Source organism: Chamaea fasciata, unplaced genomic scaffold, assembly GCF_029207755.1.
Source record: "Chamaea fasciata isolate MVZ Bird 193981 ecotype frontalis unplaced genomic scaffold, bChaFas1.0.hap1 SCAF_1, whole genome shotgun sequence".
NCBI classification, from domain to species: Eukaryota; Metazoa; Chordata; class Aves; order Passeriformes; family Sylviidae; genus Chamaea; species Chamaea fasciata.
Genome location: NW_027094086.1, coordinates 139,379,584 through 139,404,416, shown reverse-complemented (window position 1 = coordinate 139,404,416; position 24,833 = coordinate 139,379,584). Strand labels below are relative to the sequence as shown.

General features: G+C 43.4%; 2 protein-coding genes across 2 annotated transcripts in view; one reads left to right on the top strand and one right to left on the bottom strand.

Annotated features, from left to right (window-relative positions):
* Positions 1–1,952: 1,952 nt before the first annotated feature.
* On the bottom strand, positions 1,953–3,221 carry LOC136294492 (uncharacterized). The gene is made up of 2 exons (XM_066192294.1): positions 3,203–3,221; positions 1,953–2,821 (listed from the first exon to the last, which is right to left on the bottom strand). The coding sequence occupies exons 1-2, from the start codon at positions 3,219–3,221 to the stop codon at positions 1,953–1,955; spliced, it is 888 nt and encodes a 295-aa protein (XP_066048391.1).
* The window catches only part of NRP1 (neuropilin 1), a 113,278-nt gene continuing 91,577 nt past the window's right edge, over positions 3,133–24,833 (top strand). The window contains 2 exon segments of the mRNA XM_066200096.1: positions 3,133–3,370; positions 6,613–6,787. Coding sequence (XP_066056193.1) covers positions 3,304–3,370; positions 6,613–6,787 — 242 coding nt within the window. The 5' untranslated portion in view covers positions 3,133–3,303.

Sequence of the window (24,833 nt, the reverse complement as noted above, 5' to 3'; positions counted from 1 at the left end):
GGTTGGTTGGTTGGTTTGGAGCATCATCACATCATACAGCTGGCAGTGATTATTTCCTTTCTGCAGATTCCTAGAAATCACCTGACAGGCAATGCTAATCCCAAAGCAAGAGGGCCATCACTGTCATGCACTAAGTGCATTTTTTGATGTACATGCTTTCTGGGTATCTGCCACTTAGAGAATTAATCTTGGTTTCTGAAACAGGTTTTAAAACAAACATGTATGTATATATTTCTGCAAACCCTTAGTAAGCAACCATCAGCAGGTAATTTCTGTTTTCATAAATAGATTTACTTTATTTTAAAAGCTGTATTGTTGCTCAAACAGTCAAACTATGATCAGGTCAGGACCCATTTATATCAAGGACTGTCCAGCAGAATGAGTTTTAATAATCAGAAATCACTGTTAACTTTCCCCTTCCCCTGTGTTCTGGGAATGTCTCTAAAAGAAAAATAAAAAAGGGGGCTTAATGTGCTACCCATAAAATATACATCCCAATCAATCAGGAAAATGCATGAGTATTGCAAATTATGATCCAGAGACTGCCTAAAGACGGGGAAATGAGACTGAACCCAATAACTCAGTCTGACTAGTTCCAGCCTGCCTGGTTTCTAGCCTGCCTGCAGACACAGGCATGGGCAGGAGCAGGGGCACAGGCAGGGCAGAAGCAGAAGCTGACAAAGGAAAGAATTAAGTGCACAGAGAATATAACAGAATCAAACTGCATTTTAGAGCACAATATTAGAGAATTGTAATCATGGGAGAGAAAGGGAATGTCTTGAAAAAAACTCAGAAAGTAGTGGTGAGAAAGTGTGTAGTATGAAGCCAACAGACAGATTTCCCACAGACCTAATCTCCAGACTTCAGCTGACCTTAAATTCAGGGCTTCAAAAGGGCAGCAAGGGAGAATGAGAGTAGAAATCTCAGACTCAGGGCTAGAGACAAAGGGATGGAGGAGACTGGATTTCTATATGGTTTCTGTACACAGATGTAAAATGTTTGTAGTTAATCTGTGTGGTTGCAGACTGACAACTATGTTTGAAAACTATTTCAAATATGGCTATATCTTCAGGGTGGAACAGGGGTTTATTGCCATGGCTACACTTGGAGGATGACCCTGTCCTCAGTAAAGCCCAGCTCTTTTCCCACTGCATCCTTCAGAAAAACTCCTTATGGAATGCGTCTTCTACCAGGGCTTTTTCCCGATGAAGCATTAACAGTTTGCCTTGACTGTGCACCGGTAACAAATTGTTTTCAAAGTGCCCTGGGAGATGAGAGTGGCTGACATCCACCACTGGCTGCAGGTCATTTTCCTAGCACAGACCCATCTTTGGGGACCATTTAACACCATGTTTCAGCTTTCAGCCTTGGAGCTCCTCCTGTAACCCCTGCCCCAGCGACTGGATTGCCTTCACATAGAGGGTGTGCAAAGAACTCCACATAAAAGAAGCAGTCGTGCTCAGCAAGGTGATCACACCCCAGGTGCAGGGACAGCCTGAAAGGCAGGGCAATAGGGCAAGGAAGAGACAGGGCCCATAGCTGGTGAGCACCAGACCGTGCAGCCAAAGCAGCAGGATTCAGAGCCTGGTATGTCCCCACCTTGTTCCAGTTCTCTGGTGCCAGCGGTGGGTGGTGGGGAGAATGCTCAGGAGGAGACACACACTCCCCAGTGGGGATTTCATGCTGCACAGCCTCCTTCGGGAGCAGAGCCGGCCCTGGGGGACCCCAGCAGCTCCTCAGCCCCTCGAGAGGCTTCATGAGAGACAGACAGAGGGGGGCAAAGCTGCAACAGGAGCTGAGAGAGACGCGAATGACAGCAAGAGTGGGTGAGAAGGGAGGTGGAAGAGGGTCGGAAGGGCGGGGATACAGGGAGGCCTCCCCGCGAGATGCAGATATGCAGTGGCCAGATGAGCCTGACACCTGGGGGTACTCCGACAGGGGCTCCTGGCAGCTCACCCCACATCAGCACAGACAGCCTCCCCTAGGACAAGAAGGGACGGTGGTGTCCCACGAGGACTCTGGTGGTGTCCCTCGGTAGGGACTCCGATGGACACGCACTCTCTCACGAAACAAAAAGAGAGTGTTGGGGGAAGGAGGGGGGAGGGGAGGGGAGGGGAAGGTGGCGGAGGAGGGAAAAGTGACTGAGGGGATGGCCCGGGAAGGGATGGGGCAGGGTTCCCACGGGGTACCCGAGGCGAGCGAGCCGGGAGGTGGGCACGGATGCGTGTGTGTGGTGTGTGTCTGCGTGTCTGCGTGTGCGGCCGGGGCGACGGGGGCGGGCGGGCAGGACACGGCAGGGCAGGGCCGGGCAGGGCTGCGCGGGGCCGCGCAGGAACCCGCGGGGCGGCGGGCGCAGGTGGTGCCGCCGCCCGCATCGGCTCTACCTGCCGCGGCGGGGGCCGCCGCCTCCCGCCCCCCCGCCCCTCGCGTTCCCCCTCGCCAGTCCCCGCCTCGGCTGAGTGCCAGAGCTGGGGCTTGCCGTGTTTGTTTGTTCGTTCTTCCGCGCTGCCGATGTCTTGGGGGGCTGAGGAGGAGGAGGAGGAGGAGGGGGGAGAAGGAGGAGGGCGGGGAGGGGGAGGGGACTGGGGCTTGGGAGACGGCAGCTCCTCGGCCTCTCTTATTGCCGCTGAGTTGCGCTCCTCTTCCTCAGGCTGCGAGCAGGAGCCGCCCGGGCGCTTCCCACTTCCCCGGCCGGCCGGGAGTCCCTGCGGCGGCAGCGCGCTCGCTCGCTCGCCTCCCGCCGGGGCAGGTGAGTGCGGGGCACCGCCGGGCACCGCCGCCCCGCCGCTCCAGGGCTCCGGCCCCGCGGGAGCCGCGGCCGCTGGAGAGCGGGGCAGGCAGGGGGGTCGCAGTTTGCCAAACTCCGGCGCCCGGCTGGTCCCCGCTCACGGCCGCTTTCCCTTCCTTATCTCCCCTCCGCAGAGCACCCGCGCCCAGCAGAGCGCTCCCGAAGTGCCGGCAGCCGCCAGTATTTTTTGTCTGTCTTGTTTGTGTGTTTGTTGGGTTTTGTTTTTGTTATTTTTTCCCCCTCGTTTTCATTTGGCTTTCTAGTCTCGCTGGGGATGGCAGGGGCAGCGGCGCCTGGAGAAGGAACAAGTGTGGGGAAAGGGAGAGGGAGCCGGAGCTAAATGACAGGATGCGGGCGGCTTGAGGCACAGAGAGAAGCCAGCCTCCTTCTGCCCCCGAGACTGCCCCTGCGGACCGTGCTTTCTGCTCCTCATTTCGGCTGGAGAATTTAAGGAAGAGTTGTGCTTGGAGGGCATTTTTATTTTTTTCCTCCTTTCCCTGCTGTCGGAAGGGAAAATGGATTGGGGACTTCTCCTGCACTGTGCAGCCCTCACCTTCACCCTCGCCAGGGCTCTGCGGAGCGGTGAGTGTCACGGGGGACGTCGGTCTCAGCGTGGGCAGCTGCGGGGCCGGGCTCCCGGGGGGGCGGGCGGTGGGGCCCGGCGGGCCGTGGGATCGCCAGCGACATAAACCCGGCTGGGGGGAACTTTCTGCCGGAGGAGGGATGCGGCGCAGTCCTCGCCTGAGAATCGGCCGCCCTGACATTGCCTTCCGACTTTATATTCTGCTCTTTCGGGTTATTGTATAAAGCAGGCTGCTCATTCTCACTAGATCAGGACAGCCAATTATCTTAATAACGTCCCGTCCCATAGGCAATTAAACGTCTCTCTTTTGATATCTGAAAGATAATGAACACTTTAAAGGGAAGGCTCTCTTCCCCACCCGCCCTTTCTGTTTTCCAAAGCGTAAAATTTTAGATCGTGCCTCCTACTAGCTGTGTGTGTACCTGCGAATAGTCTTCACAGGGAGAACTCTCTAGAGTACCCCTTTCCCAAGTCTGCAGTTTACGTGCAACTTACACTGTGCCAAGAGGGGAGCTGAGCCTTCTCTGTGAAGGCTCGAGACTCCCTTCCAAGAGGAGAAATCCCATAAAAAATGAGTGGTGTGGGTAGTTTACTGTCAGGCAGCCCTTGAAAACACAACTAATTAAAAGCAGCGTGTTCCTCCTTCCCCGAACAATGCCAGGGCACTGTGAATATTTCACTGCATGATGCATTTTTAAAGATGGTCTAATTGTGGGACTGCTTAACGTTTAGCTGTTGCACATGAAACAGCTCATGTGAGTCTTCCTTTCCTGACAAATCCTGAGCAATTATTATTAACTAATTATCAAATATTTACTTTTGCCTGACTGGGTTTTCAATCAAAGCAATTAAAAGAAGAGAGCATCCTCCACTTAAACTAGTATATTGTTTTAATAAGGGACCGCAAGTGGAGTGTCAAGCAAGAGTATTAAAATCGCATGTTTTATGATGGAAGTTAATCTCTTTCCCAGTATGTTTTGAGGAGGGTGCTTAGTTTAAACAGCATGAGCTTCCTCCACCAGTGCTGTAGCACAGGAGCAAAGGTGCTAGAGGGGTGCACCATGCCTGGTGTTGGGGATGCTCTGAGAGGTGCACTCTGCTCATCCCCCCAGCCCAGCTCGGGGTGTGGGCAGCTGCTTCCCACATAGACCCATACTGCCACCCTCTACCTCCGAGGGACAGAAGGCGGCCACCCCCGTGCTCTTGTTGATCATTTCTCCCTGTTAAAGGAAGGGGAGGAGAGTGAGTTGCTGGGCAGAAGCCTCCACCACGAGTGGTTAATGTGGTGGTCCTGCTGGAGTCACCAAGGCCATTAACCTCCTTTATAACCTACCAGACCTACTAATGCCACCTTCACCTACATGCAGTATTAGCATCCACTAAATTAATTCATTAACCTTATTTGGAACTAATGGTCCAAAGTCATTAGAAACTGCTCTTCCTAATCAAGTGTGAGAGAGATTGCACAGAGCCAAGGAGTCTAGCAGACCGCATTATCTTAATACACTGTCACTTTCCCAGAAGTCACAGATTAAGGAGTGCTGGTGGTAGTGAGTCCACCTCAGCATCCTCTGAAGTGACTCTGTCAAGTGGCTAGAAGCAGCACTGCTTTATTTCAGGCATTTAACAGATGCCAGACTCTGCCATGTTGTTTGCAGGGCTGGAGTGGGCTTAATGAGACAAGATCACTTTCCGAGTATGCTTACACAGGGAGGAAAAGGCAAGATTCCCTGAGAGCCCCAGACAGAGGATTAGCAAGATCACCAGTGACAGCTTTTGAGCTTTGAGCAGCAATGCCTTTTGTTCTGGTCAGAGGAAAACAGCCTGTTTTGCAAAGGCACAGCGGAAATATAATAAGATAGCCTTTCCCAGCAATGTGCTTAGTATCTGGGGGGTTTGACCATACATCTGAGTAGCTATCAACCCCTTTCCTCCTAATTTATGGCAAATAATTTCTATAAAGAGTGTTTCTTTATGCATTTTTGATGTGCACTTCCTCATTCATTTCCATTTGACCTGTTTTTCCTACAAGAAAATCCTGTATATTTATAAATTCATGCTGAGAGCAAGGATTGCCATTTTGCTTTCACAGGGAATGTATTAGATAGAGCACTGCAGCCTGTATATACCATTATTGAGATGTAGTGATATATAGTCTCGCTTTAGTGGGGACATTCTTCCTGTCCATGGTTTATTCTCATGTTTTATTGCTCAAAGTGAAACATCTAACACTTTGAGAAAGTTTTTCCTACCTGAAGGTCCACAGAAAGAAATCCATAGTAGAAAAAAAAAGTGATAACACAAACCTGCACTGGACAGTGAAGTGAGTGACTGTGTAGGTTGGATTTTTTTGTTCCTTTTTATTTTTCCTATAAACCTTAAAATGCATCCCTGATAACGCTGACCAAAGGAGCAAGATGCAGCATACCACATTTCACAGTCACTCTTTGTGATTCTAGAAACTTTTGCAACTATTTTGCTATTAGAAGTAAATCTTTGTTGTTGCTCAGGGGAGGAAGGAATGAAGGGAAGAGGAAGGGAGGCTGTTCTGCTCCATTACTTTGATGCGGTCTCCAAGCATGAACAAACTTCCTTGAAAGAGTAAATAGCGGATGATTTCTGCTTCACTAGAGCTACTTTGTTCTCTTCTACCCTGGGTTTGAGGAGCACAGATAGTTTCAACCTGCCTAGATTTATGGACTGATAAAACAAAGGCAGGGTCTCCTGTGAATGAGCTTGGATCCACCAATACAATCCCAGTGGTCAGTGACACAGGACCAGACTTATCCCATATCTGGGCAGGGGGTCAAATGGCATACCTTAACATCTCCTCCCAGCTTGTCTTAAAACTTTGTACTTATGAAGAGTATAGTTTTTGGACTTAATCGTGTCCCAGGAACCCTTCTTAGCCAACATTGACGCTGTTATGAGGGTGTAAGGTCTTAACACTGTAAAGGGCACTGTTGGAGTGGCTTTTTAAAAGGATACTGTTTAGAAATGGGGTGCCTTCTGCTACCTGCTGCCTGTCCAGCCACCGGATTTAAGGAATGGGGGATGGAGAGCGAGTCCTCTTCCCTCCGGTAGAGAGTAGCACGGATACCTTGAAAAGCAGAAGGATGCTAAGTTAGCCTGAAGAAGGCTGCGGCCCCGCAGCATTCCCACGGCAGTCTGCCGGGTCCGCTGCTGCTCGGATACTTGCCGGGGACAATGAGACCAACCCACGTGTTTGCTTCCCCCGCAGACAAGTGTGGCGACACGATCAAAATTTTAAGCCCCGGGTACCTGACGTCTCCCGGCTACCCGCAGTCCTACCACCCCAGCCAGAAGTGCGAGTGGCTGATCCAGGCGCCGGAGCCCTACCAGCGCATCATGATCAACTTCAACCCGCACTTCGACCTGGAGGACCGCGACTGCAAGTGAGTGAGCGCGCCCGGCTCTGCGGAGCGCCAGGGCGACACCTGCCGGCCGCCGCGGGCAGCGCCGCGGGCAGCGCCGGGCCGGGCGGGGGCGGGGCGGGGTGTCTGTGTGTGTCTCGCGTGTGTGTGTGTGTATGTCTGTGTGTGTGTGTGTGTATGTCTGTGTGTGTGTGTATGTCTGTGTGTGTGTGCCCGCTAAAAATGTCTTTGCGGCTCTCTGAGGTCTGAAAGCCACGTCTGGGCTGCGCCCGCCCGGTGCGCTGCGAGCGGGTGGCGGTGGTGATGCGCGGAGTGGGGATGCGGTTGTGGTGAAGCCCCGTTTGCTGGGCCGCTTGCTTTTGTAAGTCTCTTGAAGGAGTTTTAGTTTAGAAAAGGAGTTCCTTTTCCTTTTGTACCCCCACGACTACAAACAGCCCATAGAAGAGACAGGCCATTTATAAATTGCCTAATCTTCTTAACGCAGAGTTAGTCGGGCATTTGCCTCACCCTTCAAGGGGCGGTGGACTAGAGAACTGATAGTCATATTTCCTTCTTTCTCCCTTTGCTGCTGATTTATAGCCAGTAGCTTTTCTTTCGCCAACTCCTGCTCTCCTGTAGTGCCCTGAGAGGAGGAAGGAGGGAGCTGAGGCTCCCTTTGTCCCCTGTCCTCACATTCCCTTTGACCACCCGTTCCAAAAGTGAGAAGGAGAATTGGAACCTCCCAAAAGCTGTTCTCCACTTTCCCCCAAATCACTCAATCTCACAGCTTGCACAAGGCAACATATGGTCAGATCATTCCCCTCTCCAACATGCCCTCTGAAATCAGCGTGTTTGTTGCATGAAGAAAATATTTTAGTTGTTCATTATTTAAATATTTCTGTATTATCATAGTTATTTAAATATTTCTTGTGTATCATAATTTTTAATCCCCCACTGATAACTGCAAGAGAGTTGCTGTTCATTAATGCTACCAGTCAAGATTTCCTCTGCATGTCAGAAAGATTAAACTCAATAGCCAGTGGTGTTTGGTATTTCGTGGGAGTATACAGGATTTGGTCCCATAAAATGATGCTCAGTTTATCAGGAGTGGTTATGATAGACCATGAGATGAGAGTGTTGGACTTATGGAAAGAGAGCAACTGTATTCAAGCACTTAATTTTTTACCATGCATGTCTTTGTCCTATGATGTAATAAATTGATTACTTAGATCACAATTATTGTTTTCTCTTAAAATGAAGTCTTTAATGATGCACTGTGGCGCTTAGTTGCTTTTTTGTGGTATTTTATAATCACTTATAGATCAGCATTTCAGTGCCATAGTTGAGTGATAATGCAGGAAAACCCTGTGCTCATAAAACTAAACTTTGCGAGAATGAGTCTTTACTGTGGTGTTGGAGCTGCAGCTCGTATTCACACCATATGTTCACACGCTGACTTCCCATTCTTTAATTTTTAATGTCTTGTACTCAGGCAATGGTTCACTTCTCTGTGTCTTCTTGATACAGGTTTTGCTTTCATTCTGTGGAAAACTGCTAATGCTTTAAAATATATGTCACTCTTTGGCTCGTAGAGAGAAATTAGGAGATTAAATCAAGCATATTTCAGTGTCAAATCCTTTTTCCTCCCTTGCTAGAATGCATGTTTTTCCAACTCTGTAAAACCAACATGGTCCTTGGCAGCAGTAAAATGGTGTACAGCATACAATTATTTGAAGAACAAGTAATCTTTGTGGCACAGTGTTGTGCTAAACAGTGCTAGACTGAGCTGAACTGGGTCCAGGGAAAGGATTGACTCCCTCCCTCTGTTGCTTCCTTCTCAGTGTTCATTGTCCACTCTCCCCGCTGCATTATTTCTGTCCCTGAAATGGAGCCCAAAGCAGTAATGAGATGGTAGTGGGTGGAAGGAAGTCTCTCAACAGGGTTGTTTGCATTGTCTTTGCAGTGTACGATGGTGATGACTTTACCATTATTTTGTCTGTGCTGAAAAGCTAATTTTCTAGGCTATGCTAAATTACTCAGCTGCTCCTTCATTTATATTGAAAATGGCTCTTTTTAACTTGAGAGGAATTGTATTTGTACAAAAAACCCCCAAAGTCTTAGGACCAGAACAATTATTTCAGCAACAGGAATTTGTCAACAGTCTCTGTGGTCTGAAATTTCAGCATCTACTTACAAAATTCACATTCCGTATACTGAATATTGAATACAACAGATTATAGGCGATAATTGAAATAAACATATCACAAGATTTTTTTGTTTTCCAGCTAAGTACATTTTGCTTTTGTAATATTCTTAGATTATTAGAAACTTAGTCTGCAATCTAGAAATGTGTAATTTAGGTTATACTCTAGTTTATTGAAAGGTTTAGCACTGGAAATTAATAACCACTTAAATATGAAATGCAGATAGAAAATGAGAGATAAGGGAATTCATGTCTGGGAACAAAAAATGTCCCATACAATTAGAGTAGACTAGAGAAGATTAGCTTGCTGGCCTGGCTCCCAAAATCCTCTTTATAATGCTGTTCATTGCAACTCGGACCTTAGTTAGCATTGAGAACAACTTTAATAACAGGGACCCCCTGAGCCCGGGGAGGAGGAACACTTTGACTTTGAAAAGGTTACCTTCTTAATCCATAGTGCCAACAAGAAAATCAAGAGGCTTTACCTAACTTTAAAAATATTGCTCTATATAGAGGCCTAGATGTATTGAAATGTAAAACTGGTGAAAGGTTGATTCTCTGAGGAGAATCAAAAGCAGCGCATTTAAGCATTAGCTGTTACTGAAGCTGTTCCCAGTTAGTCTCTTTGTATGTTAGGGTTTGGAATTAATTTAGGAATATGCCCTTGATTTACCTACTTATTATGCTGTGCTTTAATGAATAAGTATTTCTCAAATGACTACTAATAAAATTCATGTATGTATGTTTTTCTGACAATCAGAATCATTTGAGTTGTTTTAAATTTCAAGTAAACATGGTGAAAATTCCTTTTTCTCTGGAGGCATTCCAAAGGACTCAACTTTCACAGTTTTGAAGAGTAAATGACGCAAATAATTAAAAATATGTTCACACAAGCTAGGTTCATCTAATAAAGAATCTACTAGACAGGACTACTGTACCAGCATTATGAACTGCTGGGTTTTGACAGGAAGTACACAAACATGTTGACCACAGATTGTTATCAAGGACGTATATAATGAAAAAATTCACAGTTTCTTTTTAACTTTTAACTCTAATGAGTGTTATGCCTCCTCTTCAGGAAGCCAAGAAACAGAAATTATGGTTGCACTTTAAGAGAAAAGTGGGTTTTGTTTGCCATTTTGCCTTTTCTCAAGCAAGTCCAAATAATAAGCATGCATTCGTGGAGTCAGGAACACAGTTAAAATGAATAGAAGAGACAAAACATATGGCCACATATTAGTTAAAATGCTCCACTATTTGTTGCATGTGGTAAATGCTTTTCAGCACTTAGCGCAAGCTGTACAAGTCTCGTGTTGCTGAAGTATCCTACTGTGTAAATGTAGCCATCTTGAATCTAGTAAAACTTTATACCTAGATAATAAACAAGAATGTCACTGATACAGTACTTTGAATTTATGGAACTTTTCCGGTTTCCCAGCAATGCACACTATCAGCATGATAATTTATAATGGTTTGTGACAAATGTTGCTGAGCAAAGAGGTGTGTGGTTACATTCAGATCAGATGTCATTATCTAGGGAGCAATAAAAATTTCACAGACACTAGGTTAAAAACATTAAGAAAATGAATGTGAAGCTTCAGAAGAAAAGGGCTTAAGAAAGGTGGAGGGTTGGGTAGAGAAAGTCCAACAGTTTCCTTACTGACAAATTATTAACTTTGTTGTCAGACTTGACTATATTGTTTTACAAGGTTTTCATAGATATTCCACACAGCACTATTATTTTAATGGCCATCATTTACAGATGTAGAAAATAAATATCATTCTTGCTTAACACTTGTGGATTATATACAACAATGCTGTCAAATCTCTCAGAATGGAAAAATTGCCCATTTTGGAAATATTCAAGTTATAGGAGAGGCATCAGATAATTACTCTTCATATTGCATTTACTAGGGATTAGTAACATGGATGAGAGTAGAGCTGTATAGAAATTGCAGTCACTTATAGAATACAGAGCAAAAAATATCTGTTTGTTTATATAGAAGAAAATGGCTCCCCCAGATCCTTGGGTAAGGAGGAAAGCATAGGTATTCAGACCTACAGAGGGAAAGTATAGCTCCACATAACTCCCCTAGTCCTTAATGATGTTAGAAATTCATCCATCCATTTTATTTCTAAATAATGTCAAAGGATTTATGCTACAAATCTGTAGGTATAACAAACTCAGGCTGGTAAAATAAACAGGAGCAAGCAAAGTCATGGCTCAGCCTCTCTTTAGTTTCTGCATAGTTTAAGCTTTCATTTGCTTTTGTCTAAATCCTGGTTCCTATTCTTCCAAGAAGCGAGGTCTGCTTTGTGCAGGCCTTGTGCCTTGTGTTTGTTCCTTTTGTGCAGGGGCGGTTCCAGCCCTTTGGGTTGAGCCAATGGGATTAAGAGTGCCCATGTCCTTGATGCCCACCTGCAGAACCACCCCTGAACAAACCCAGAAGGGTTCTGCCATCAGCTGCACCCAGCAACTGTTTCCTTACTGCCCCAGGTGCACCTGGAGCCTGGACAGCCCTGAGCTGCTCCCACAAACTGCCCCAAGGGCATCTCGGGCAGGGGCGTTCTGGGCCTGATGCAGCCCCACTGCACATGGAAGCAGTGGGAACTTTGCCCTCCACTCCCACAGAGCTGTCTCCCATCATTCTTGATCACTGTGGGGTTCAGCACAGGCCCTGTAGGATGGTTAATGACTGTATCAGTTGTTTGGATAGCAAATGTCAGTCAGAGCTTCCCAATTCCCTCTCTGCCTGGTGACCATGGGGCTCGGCAGGCAGAGAGAGCCTGCAGCTGACAGGGCAGTGTGAGCAGCAGAGCAGCACGGGAACAGAGTTGTTCAGGGCTGTGGAAGGCAGGGAGCCAAGGCCTCTGAACTTTCCAACAGAAATATGGCTTGACTGGCTTGGCCCCATCAGCTAAGCATCAGCACTGGCCTTTTAGTGGATTTCAGCAGGACAAGGTATCCAGGAGACGTGGGAGTGCCCCCTGCTCACTGCTCAGGGCAGTTGGAAGGATGCCTACACTCCCCTGCTTGCTCTGAACTGGATTCACTAATGTACCCAGCCCACACGTGTGGAGTCACCCCACCATGGACTGCACGGCCCGGGCAGAGGTGGGCAGTGATCTGGATGTCTCTGTCAGACCCAGAGTGGGATGTGGGCACCAGCACACTGAGAAGGCCATACCTGGATTGGAGAGGTGGCATCTTAACGTTTTTGTCTCCCTCAAAAATCTGTCCCTCAAGAGCTGTTTGGGGTTACCAAGAGATTAATTGGAAGTATTAAAGGGATGAAGGGAGCCATCCTTTATTCTATTCCTAAAACAAGAAACAAGTGGTTTTGGCTTAGTTTGAGATGAGTTGTTGCAGTAGATTTGGAGACCATGCGGTATCTATTGTTTCTGGGTGTACTTTGAGGGCATTTCTCTGCTTTATATAAAGCACGTGAAAGGCTTTCTCAGGGAGCACTCAGCTAGACCCAGAAAGCCCTTTTGGAGACCACTGCTGTTTGGTACCCTCCACAAGGCTGCAGGAAAGGTTCCTGTCAAGGAAAGGAGTCAGCCCAGATCATGTGCAGGATCAGGGAAGCAGAAAACTCTTGTACCCCAAAAATTTTTCCTTAACTTAAAGATTTTGCCTTATGGAAGTGTGCATATAATGCTCTTTGCCACAAGATTCTGCATGTATTTGCGCACACAGATGCTAGTATCTAAAGATAAAGATGCTGTTATTTTATTGTAGGGACTAAATGAGAGTTTAAAACGGTTGGAAATTATATTATTTTTCTGATTATACAGTGTAACGAAACAATCCCTTTGGTTTTTATCCAAGCAGTTAACTCTGGTGGAAAGTCTCTCTTGTCAAACTGTTTAACAATTCGGTTTTTTAGAGTAATGGTTTGAGTTTGAGTTTTCTCAGGAAAAGGTGTTAGGAAATCCATGACCAAGCTGCCTGGTCATAGCTAGAGAGTCTGTGCTGGCCTGTGTTCAGGGCTGAGGGGCAGGATGAAGAGCCCAGTGCTGCACTCTGTATGTGGGTGCATCCCCTGTCACAGTAAAGTCTTCACTTGGGTCTCTGTACAGTAGCACATTAAAACTATAAAACCCATCATATATGGATGTTTCTGTTTCTCTGAACACTTAACTGTGAGAAGAATTCTGTCTAGATGTGCTACAACCAGATGCCCTTCAGACAGGAAAAATTTGAGGGTCAAATATGGATTCTGTTAAGCCTAATCCTTCATCCTTTCTGTGGACAGAGATAAACGAATTCAGAACAAAGGTCTAAGTCCTTTCTAAATTGAAACCTAGAGTTGTTGGAATTAGCTCCATGAAACTCTCAATACGTTTTCAGTCAACCCCACACTGCACTTTCTCCACGCTCCTCTCCTGTGCTAATCTAATTGAAACAAAAACCTATGTGTTTCTGTTAGTTTCTTAGTTTCTTAATTATAGTTTATTGCAAGCTGTAACATTGAATCATAATTTGATAATTATGATATAGAGGTCTTTTTACAGCTAATGCAAAACCAAATTAAATTATTTTCTTTTGTAGTATTTCCAAAGAATGAAATTATGTCTGAAAACTAGATATACATGCACTCACATGTATATGTCTAGGCTTATCTATCACATCGAACTGCTTGGTATATGTTATGTGCACCTCTTTAGAGCTGTGCATATATACACGTATTTATGTCTACGTTATAGATCTCTTAGTTTACGTAGAAGTTCCTAAAGTAAATCTACTAATTAAAGTGCTAATACCCATCTTAAAGCTGATAATTAGGTATAAAGAGAAAAAGGGACAGGATTAGTGTTCAGATCATGTTCCAAATGCCTCTTAATTGGGTGTTTGTAATCAATCCTGATTGCAAGAGGCAGTGGTTTGGCAGAATAAAGAATGAAAAAGGCTTAGCCCTACTATTTTCCTGTTAGTTGACTTGGCCGTAGTATTTTAGGACAGGATCCAGTGTCAAACAAGGTAATTTTGCCAGCCTTAGCAATCCTTATAAAACATTTTAAAAATCTTTTCTAATGATATTTTTTTCAAGCTAATAACTCTCTCAAGCTGGAGAGTTATTTTTATCCATAATCTTAAAAATTGTTTTCAAGTGAACCACAGGAAAGACTTTGTTCTCCTGGCCTCTATCCACCACTGACTTCAGAAATCATGTCTGAGTTCACTGTGGGTTTTTCATTGCATTGACCTTGGTACTTTTCTCACCAAGCCACAGTTTTCCATCATAAAACCACACAGCTTGGTATAATGATTATTTCTTTATCCCGAGTAACCAAACAATTTTTTAAACAGGGTGACAGATTTCCCTCTTGCGCTGTGGGAAGCAAGCACCTGGCCATTTCCAAATAGACTTTTAATGAACTTCCTGAAGGAGATTTGAGGGAAGTTTAATAAGTCACCTGCCAACTTTTTGGGAGCATAGGTCATTTGCTTTTCTGTAGGAATTCACAAAAATGTGAGAATAACCCCCTTCCCAAGTCCTAAACTTCCATAGAGGAAATTGATTTTCATGGGCAATATCAAAGGTTTTTAAAAGTGTAACCTCAGAAATTGAATTTCTGATTGTTTCTCACGCATAAGGTACTGTGAAACTCTGTGATCCGCAGAACTTATGGTTATGAACTGTGTGAACTTATAATTATTTATTTAAACATGATCAGATTGTGCGTATTTAGACTCATCTTGCAGGTTAATCTCATTGCAAGTATTTTATGTAATGCTATAAAATGAAGAATTTAGATGGCTCAAAAGCACCATTGAGAAAATATCTCCATATGTTGAAGAGACACCCATTTAATGCGATGATTTCTTCCAGAAGAAACTATGCACATCCCAGAAGCACAATAAGCAGCTGTTGTTCAGGAGAAACTGGGCAGTTGTCTGCTGCCTTGCACCCTGATGTGGAGTTGCAGTGGCCACACATCCCATGGTTCCCCTAAATACAGACGGGCTGAGCCTCAGGCTGAGTGAGAGTCTGGGTTGATGCCTTCCCTACGCTCCCAGCCCTGGGGCCCCATTGCACATTTGTGCTCTGGGCTGCTCTGTGCCCCTACATGAAGACACAGTCCATCAGAGCTGTGGTGTGGGAGTGGGATTGGAGCATCCCACTGGAGATAGGGCAGGACTGAGCTCACATCCCAGCCCTGCGCTAGGGCCATGCCATTCTGTGAAAAAAATACAAAAAATACACTGATAGTGCTTTTCCTTTTTTTTTTTTTTTTTTTTTTTTTTTTTTTTAAACAACGCTCCTTATTAAATTGAAAGTTGATAACAGGGAAAACTAGAGGTCTGTTCAATCCAGAGTGATCATTCTGCCTTGAGCTTTGAGAAATGCTCCCTCAAAGCCGAAGTTTTGCTCATTCACATAAACAGTCACACTGAAGTCAATTAAAACAACAGACTTACTTGAGCAGGGCTAATGAGTAGGACATACATTTCTGGCACTACACAAATTGATAATTGCTTTTTATAACAGTGGTTTTCAGATGTTTGCAGAGTAATTTATAGTACAGTAGAAGATTCGGCCTCATACTTCATAGATCACCATAAACAGGTTATTAGTTCTTCTCCAGCTCTTAGCTCTTACTAGTGAATATTTGAGACGAGTTCCTAAGTGCATGAGTAAGAATCAAAGTTTGCTTTCTTGTGCCAATCTGTCATTAAGCCAGACAACTTCTACTGACTTTCTTCTGATGTATTCATCTGTAACAAGGAAAGCAGATCAGCAATTTAGAAAGGTTTAGCTTGATCACCATGTAGAAATGCAGGCTACACTGCCTATTTCCATAGTGATCACACCACTTTGCCAGATGCAAAATGAGAGGCTTACATCCCTCATGCTAAAAGCCCTTCTTAGAAGAAATCCTAGGCTGTCGCTTCATTTGAGTAGCTTTAGCTAAGTGTAGAAAAATATGCAAAGGTGGCTCTTAAATAAAAACTTTTTTTTTTTTTTTTTTTTTTTTCATGTTTCAAAGTCATCTCTATAATCTGTTTTGGAGACAGAGGCATAAGATATATTAACATGGAAGGCATATGTTCTGATTGCTGAGTGTTTTTTGACATTCCCAGAAAACCCCTGGGACTTTGTGTCACAGTTCTGTAAACTCCATCTATTTGTATATTCATATCTGGGCCTAAATCCAAAACTTCTTTACATGCATTACAGCAGGCAGTTTAGGTTCATCTCTTTGTGTTCCAGATGGCAGGCAGTTAAATCAGGTACCCATTTTAACCACTCCACATAGTCTAATACTCTAATGCATTTCGAAAGTTTTCCAATGTTTTCTTATAGCACACAGACTATAAAATGTACATATATAAAATAGATACAGGACTACATTGAGCTGTGAAGCAAGTGAAGACAACCCCACTGATGCCAGTAGAGCTGCACCTGCTAATAGCTCAAACACAAAATACCATAAGTATGTCTTATTATGTTCCTTACTGGTTTCCATTTTCATTTATTCTCCACAGCTACACTAGATGATGGCCTTCCAACAGTATAATAATCATCTTTATCTCATTTCTCTGACATAATTTTCAAGCTCCTTATTACTGTTGAGCAGTGTAGCTAATAGTGCCCAAATTGCTTCTCATTCTTCTCATTATAGTAAGTCATTATTCAAGAAACCAGTGCTGTTCATCCTTTCCCACACAAATAGCTCTCCCCCAAACTAAACTTAAAACTTACCTCCCAGAGCCAGTCTGACATTTGCCAATTATACTCCTTCTACTGGCTATTACATTTATACTCTGCACATTTTTTACACTTTTTTTTTCTAACTGTACCTGTGTACTCCTTGGAATTTTAATCTCTGTCTTCTAAGCCTAGTCTTCATGCACTGATTTTTGCACCAATTTAATGATTTCAATTAGGATTTTGTTTGTGTATAGTTAAAATCAGCATGCACTGGGGGATACATGTATTCTAGTATAAAGCTGTCTAATGTCAGTACTTTTGCAGAATAAACCTTGCTAATGTCATCGGTTTGCAGCAAAGACACTACTGCTTTATCTATAAAGGTTTCTAAAGTGGTGAAGCTATAGTGCCTGTAAAAACAATGTATGGACCTACTTCTGTGTGACATAACCAGTCACCAATGCTAGTAGAGGATTTGGGATCCTGTATTAGCCAAATTTGTCAGCAAAAGTTAATTGGATTGCCTAACTGATTGCGAGTTGCAAATTGCAAGATAGACGTGGATGTGCATATTGAGGGCCCTCCTGACATACCCATTTTCTCCCAGCTTTTAGTCTTCAAACAAAAGCTTAGCCAAAGCGTCTAAGCTAAGCAGTTCCTCTGCCTGCTGTAACTTATGCTTTCCAGGAAGGTTTTTTTCAAACTTGTGTTACTAGGCAGCTACATAAATTACTGCAGTGTGACCTTCAAGCACCTCACTTACTCCATGGAAATTATCCATATGCACACTCTCACCCTGTGATCTTCTATATGACATGCAAGTTTCTTAGTTATTCCTCCCCCATACCTGAAATTACAAAGTAAAAACATGCTCATAGGTGTAACCACAGCTCATCTGAGGCTCTGAAATCAAACTCTGAGTACTCTGAAAATAAATATCTGATCACCAGGTAGCTTTTGCATGTCTCCATATGCTCAGCGTAGAAAACAAAGTAAATCCTTCCTTTCAACATCCCAGCTTTAGCTCTTTTTCATCTGAGAGATACCAGATAATTTTGATTTAAATATGTAAAGAAAGAAAGCTGTTTTTTCATGGACTATATTCCTAATTTATTTAAAGATCATTCTACTGAACTTAGTAGAACCCCAGTGATTTATATCAGCTGAGTGAGGAGCTGACTCTACATTTCCACAGCTCCCTAGAAATTCTCAGAAGAAAGGTCAGTATTGTAGCTGAATAAATGTTAACTCAGAGTGAAGCCAGTTAAAGTTTTGCCATTCATCAGGATTGCACTTTAATACTTAGGCGGAATGGGTAGGAGCTTCTTAAAAATAGATGAAATAAAGACCAAAGTAATTCTGTATGTGTACAAAACTCTCTTTCCTTTAACATCTTTAAAGAAGTGTGCAGGATTGGGTGCTGTGGTACTGTGACTCTTTATAGTGCTAACTCTCTCCTACTGCTTGATCTTGGACAGTCAATCATCATCTTTGTGCCTCTGTTTCCTCAGAGAGCATAATATTTCTCTGGTTTTCAAATATCTGAGGATGTGCTTATTAGTGTTTGCAAAACCCTTAGAGACTGCTGGTGGAAATTTAGAACAGTATAGTAGTAATTTGCCATTGTTTTGTGTTTTTCATCTTCTAGCTGTTAATTTTTTTTTAACAATATACTGCTATGTAAAAATGCATGTGGCAATCTTCTGACATTCTGAGAGAAGTGTTATCCAAACAAAAATAAAGAATAGGGCTCATGCTCACAAGAGACACATTACCCGTGATGAGGGGAATCTGTAACAGACATGGCACTAAGTCAAAACTGTGCAGCAAACAGCATCCAAATGCAAGCAATTTCAGATGTGTGCATATTGCCAGTACAAAACCAGGCCATTCTGCAAATGCAGAGTCCCCCAAGGAGCAGTGAACCTCACAGCAGCAGCACTAATGGCTGTCTTCTCATGTGCAGCGGGGGAAAGCAGCACTTTAGAGCCGCCTTGGGCAGCTGTTAAGTTATTCATTCTTAACTTACTTCTATAAAGCTGTTATTGGGTGGAAGCAGATGACACAAAAGATTTTGGACCTGTTCTGTCTGCTGTGGGGGGAGAATTCCTCATTCTTGTACCTAGGGTGAAATTCTGACTTCCTTTCAAGCCAATGACAAGATTTCTCCCCAGTTTTGCTTGGACTGAAAAAAATTATTTTGGGCCCCAGAAAACCTTTTTTTGATGAGCACTTTAGTGGTTCCAGTATCTCTTGTAGAATTTTTCTCAGTTTGGACATTATTTTCCTTTCAATGCACACTATTCAAAGGCATGCGTACTGCTAGAACAATAATAAAATTTAAAAAAACCCAACCATAAACAAAGCGAAAAAACACCCCACAACCATTTTCTCTTGTTAGAGTGCATGTAATGCATGAAGTACTGTGCTGGGTCATCTGCCTTGTTTCTTAGCCTCCTTTCAGAACATTTTAGGCTGGCTTATGATTCGCTTGTTCCGCCCAATGCCTTGTCCTTCCCTATCTCCTCTCTACAGCTGATGTGAAAATTCAGACTCTCCTCAGTAGAAAACAGCAGTTTCCTTTTTCAATTTCGTCCACTCCAAATTTTGGGCATCATAAGTCAGGCCTCAAAAAAATTACGAAACTTTATAAAAATCCTTGTATCTCAAAAATTACTACTGCTTCCTGTTTCATTTTTTATCAGGTATATTTTGGGTGCTTTCCTCTGCCATAAATGAGAAGTTTGGCAATACCATTATATCATCATCAGCTGATGCTTTAAAAAATGCAACCAAATTTCATGCTACTCATGCTAAATTAATGAGAGCTGGTAATGTTAGATTCTTCCTAAAGTCACAACTTCCTGATGCTGTTTCTGTTCTCAGTCATAGCCCTGAAACTCCCACTGAAGGGGAGGTTTATAAAAGAAAAATAGAACCAAAAGGAAATGGAAGTGTTCATTTATATTGATTTCACTGCCTATGTTTCTTTGCCCCTAATTCTGTGGCCAAAATTTGCAGAAATCAAAATTCATCCCAGAAAAAAAAAATACCTCTGAGTTTTCTGTCCTTTTTTTCTGAGAACACATGAAATAGCATTAGAAGTCAAGTTGTTATGGTGACTACCTATTTGCTTGGCTTCAAAACCAGATTACACCAGTGAGAAAAAAATTGATTGAAAGCCATTAAATACCAGGACATGACTTTTGGCTCAGGAAGAACCTGATCTGCAAATTGCTGGCGTGGTTGGTACAAAGATCACACTGGCAGCTTCAGGATTCTTTCCCTGTACTGCAGCTGTCCTCTGCCCGTCCTGCTCTAGATAAATGAGGTGGACTGACACAGAAGAAACTTGCTTATGCCACGTTCTTTTTATGTGTTGTGCAGGCTTATGTTTGCAGGGGACTGTTCTCATTCAGCTATTACACAAAAATATGGTGCGAAGTAGCTATCACTGACATTAAGGGGCCCATCCTGCACTTAACTATGCCATTTTTTTGTCAGCATGTTTCTAGTGAAGTAAATGAAGTTGTGGCCAACCACTTTGTATTTCCTTAATGTTTTAGATCCTTCCCTGCTGCAGTTACAATAACTGCAGTGGGTCTAATCTGATGTGCACAAGCTGAGAAGTGGATGCATAGTTCTAAACTCAGGGGCTGTTGTGAAGACAAAACTAATTTTTGAAACGTTTTTATAAACTCAAGGAAATCTTAATGTCTTTATTCTGTTATTACTTTACTAAAATAATCCCAAACTGGCCTGGGAGCTATTACTCAGTGAGCTCTGGCCCCTTGGAAGGTTTCAACTTGTCAAGTTTAGCCATTTTTTGAACGCACAGAGGAAGTCATTAAGGCACATCAGGCTGCTGATTGCTATTAAACTCTGCAGAGACGACTGTGCAAAAATCAATGCCATAACAGGGCTACAAGAATCTAAGAGGTGGGGAAAGCATTTTTTTACCCTCTGGTAACTCAAAAATGGATTAATAGACTTTTTGAAACCTCAAAAAAAAAAATCACCCATGAGCTAGGGGCCAAATGTAAGCCTTGGTGACAAAATAATATGGCTCAGAAAGCTCCAAACGTGAAAATGGGTTTATAATGGAACTGTCACTGCTGTAACCTCAATTGTATGTTTCTGTGCTGGGGAAATCTCACATCCACACACATCTACGCATGCACATGCTTATTTATTGTATCCCAAGGAACACCTTTTGCTGTATTGCCACTAAGGAACCCAGAGGGAAAATGCTTTTTTAGTAAAGTATAATCTTAGATAGCTTTTGTCATGAAAGTACTGCAAGAGTTTTCCAGATGAGCTCCATCTCAGCATCAGAGAAAGTGTTATTTAGATGAGTGGCTGGTTTTGACCGGGCATGGGGGGGGTGAACTGCACTGAAAATGCAACATAGTTGCAACAATTGCTAACAGTTGAAGACTTTTATAGAAAATATCTTTATTATGGGAAAAAAAAAAAAACCTGGTTTAAATCACATTAGGAAGTTTTAGTGTAAACATGTACTGTATAAACCTGGCAAAGTCCATTGTCTGCCTCTGGAATGTCTTAAATTCCAACTGTCCAGTTCTCTTCCCCCATAAAGCAAAGGGGAAGAATTCAATTCAGTTCAATTTTTGTCATGCATTTCATTCAAATTTTGATGATAAAATGATGAAACTTCTTTTCAATTTGATTTTTTTATTCTTATATGAAAATAAAATTTTACTGAATTGTATTAGATTTGTTTCACCCTCTCCTAGGAACATTTGGATTGGAAGAGACTAGGATCACGTCATCACCTAATCAAAGAAATTGCATTTTATTTAATGCAAAACATAAAATGAAGCAATTCATGTAAACCAAATGTTTGTTTCCACAAAAACAAAGAAGGTCTAGCTATGGTGTTTCAGAAACTTTATTTCACTGACTATCCCAGCCTTTCTGCTCAAGTCAATACTAGTTTGTCACTAGCTCTGCATATTAATTTTAAAATTTTAGATCATATGTTTTTAATGAAAAGAAGGTCCCCTTCTGTTTTCCTTTTTTAAAATAAATGGAAGTATCAGGTGGAGTTGGTCTTCCCTAGGAGGAGGGCTGAGGGGTGGGGCCACAAGCACATCCCTACACAACACTTGCAGGGCCCTGCCAGGTCATGGGCTGTCCCCTCAGCTAAGCCCAGAAAAGACCTTTTAAAAGAAAGAGCATGAAGATGGGACTCCTCAGTGTTAAGGCTCAGGGCAGGCAGGACTTAGGACCAAAATAGCCAGCTTTGGTCCAGGTGGAGGCAAGTTTTTGCCAAAGATCATCAGGGCTGGAGCTGTCTGACAATTTCCACCCTGCACTGAGGAATCACCGCTGTAGCTCCACCCATGGCAAGAGCATGCAGTTGTGGCTGCAGCCAGCATGGCAAACCCTCCAAAAGTATCTGGAACCAAGACAGAGATCTGGAGAAAAGGATCAAAAATAGGGTTTCTCTTAAGGACTGTATCAAGCACAGTCAATGGAAAAGCTTTTAGTAAATTAGTTGTTGTAGCCTGTTGTAGTGTGTATGGTCTGGACCAGCTGCAGTGAGGGGGAAGATTGTGGACCGTTGCCCCAGCATGGTGCTGAGGAAGGAGGCTCCTATATTCTCATTATAGCAGGGGAAAATCCACTTTTCTTGCATGGATAATTTAGAAGTTATGAATCAGCCTGTTGTTTTTATTTCTGCAGAGTACAGACAAGAGTTGTGCAAAATGAGGCTGCTGCCTGTCTGTCAGGCAGCTGTAATTTTTTACCCTGCAGCTTCTTTTAATGTGCATTCTTGGCAAATTCTGAAGAGAAGCAGTCACAACTGTGCACTCAGACGTTAGAGCAGATCTCATTCCCTCGCCATTGAGCTGGGGACTTCACTCATGCGTCGTCCCATGTCTGACGCAGCCATTAAGCACCCTGACCCAGACCACTGAATTGGTGTCTAAGTTAAAAGGCACTCTAAAAATATGTTCTTGAATCATCTGGTTTTGAAAGGAGATTAATATTTTCTTGCAGTGTATCTGCTTTTCCCAGGTGTTAAATAGACCATTTGCTGTCTGCTGGTCTTCAGGATTTTTTAAAGTAGGTGTTAAAGGCTATTCCAGAGTAGCTCTACAGGGTTTTAAGGCATGAGAGACAGTTACCTGCAGAAAAATGCCCATCTCTCTCAAATAATTAGCAATTATCTGTCAAAAAAGCTTCTGAGCTGACTACAGTAAAAAAAATACTTTTCATCTTCGGCTTTTTTGACTCTCTCCTTCCCTCTCCACCTCCCTCCCATCTTTCCCCCAGCATTTTTTGAGCAGCCTTTTCCAAAGGAAGCACTGATGAAAGTATCTTTCAGTGCCTGAGCAGTTCCCTCAGACACCTCCTCCCTGTCCACCCCCAAGATTGCAAGAGACATCTGCCTTTGTACACACCATGTCAGCGTCCTGCAGAGACATTTTATGTTTGCTGTTTCTCCAAAATAAATAAGAGCAGCACAGAGGATGCAAACTGGCTGTAGACATCCCATTGCTAATAACGCAGCTACGTTGATAATTGCTAATAATGATGCAGTGTTTCAGCATGGGAGCACTCTTCTAGCTGCAATGTGGATAGGGCCTGAATAGAGTGACACAGATGGTAACATTATTGCATATTTCTTTGTAGAAGAAATTGAAATTTTGCTGTGGGAAATAAAAACAATACTCCTGCATTTTGTTCCGATTATTTCTTTAATATTAGGAGCACTGGCATGCTTGATCTGTGAACTGTTGTCAGTGCCACCTAAGGAAATACTAAGAGGAGTCTGCAAAGTGAGGAGAAGCAATTGTTTCCACTTAGCAAAGGAAGCATTTAGATCCTATTTGACAGAATTGCATTTGCCTTCTTTGGCGAGGATGACCCATTTTGATCACATGCAATGGCCAAACAACAGCCAATTTGCAATAAATCAGACTTTAAACATTTCTGTAGCTCCTAGACCGATTCTGGAGTCTTGTCTCATGAACCAGAGTTCCCACATCTGTACCTCGGTTGTCCGGGAGTGCTTCACTGCATTTTGCAGGCCACAAACAGCAGGAACACATGGTTTGTGGGCCAGCTTCTGGGTTTCAGCTTCCTTTGATGCCTGCTAAGTACGTGCTCCTCTGGGAATGCCTGACATCCTCCCTGCTTACATGCACAACCACTTCAGCACCCTAGTGAGTCCAAGCCAGTGGAAGCACACAGTGCTACTTTGGCCCAACTGCAGCACGTTTCCTTTTGGAAGGTGTTTGGAGAGCTGTGGCAGCATGTCAAAGATAAGGGAGGCAGGAATTGGTTGTATTTGCCAAGTGCCTGCCTTTGTTGGCTCTGTCCACAAGAGCAGCTACCCTCACTTTTGAACTCTCCGATCTTGCTGCACGTTCATCCACAAAAATTGCTAGCTCACCCAGACCTGAAATGTCAGGACCAGAGTTGTCCTTCCTGCAAGATTAGGTCATATCATTAGATCAAAGTCCTATTATGGCATTTTACACCACATGGATGCAACACCAGCCAAGTTTCAAGTCCCAAGCACAGGTGTCTAGTAACTCTATGATGCACACATGAAAATTAGGGCCATAAGCCAAACTCATAAGCTAAATTTCCTGTCTTTCCCCAATGTTACATCTTTCTCATCCACACTTATAACTGCATTTCCAATTTAGATTTCAGAAGAATACTGCTAATGTCTGAAACTATCCTACCTGTTGTTTCTTTGCAACTTTTTCTCTTCATCTGGCAATTCAAAACTGCTCTGAATGATGCCCTTTTAAACAGCTGAGAAACAGTGATCTGCCAAAGAGGCCTTTTCCTGGCAAAAGGAGTGCTGCCCAGTGTTAATTTCATTGTAGAGGGAACAGTGTTTGCACATGGGTAGGAAATAAACAGAGGGTATTTTGCTGCAGAGTTGCTGCACAGATGAAAGTGCAAGGCATAAGCAGGAATGATAAGCAAGTGTCATTTAAAAATAACCATGGGAAAAATTGTGGAAAAGCATCGAAAAACACATACTTTCACCTTATTCAACTTCCAAAAAAATGTGTGTGTTCTCTAATCTGGGTATGTGGGGTTTTTTCTGTGGCTTATGAAGCAAAAAGAAATCCTACCTTAAGACTGATCACCAAGATAAATCATTCTTTTCAGGTGCCTTTATCTCTCTCCCCAGACTGCCAAGGGATAACCAGCTCAGAGTATCTCCCTGGGT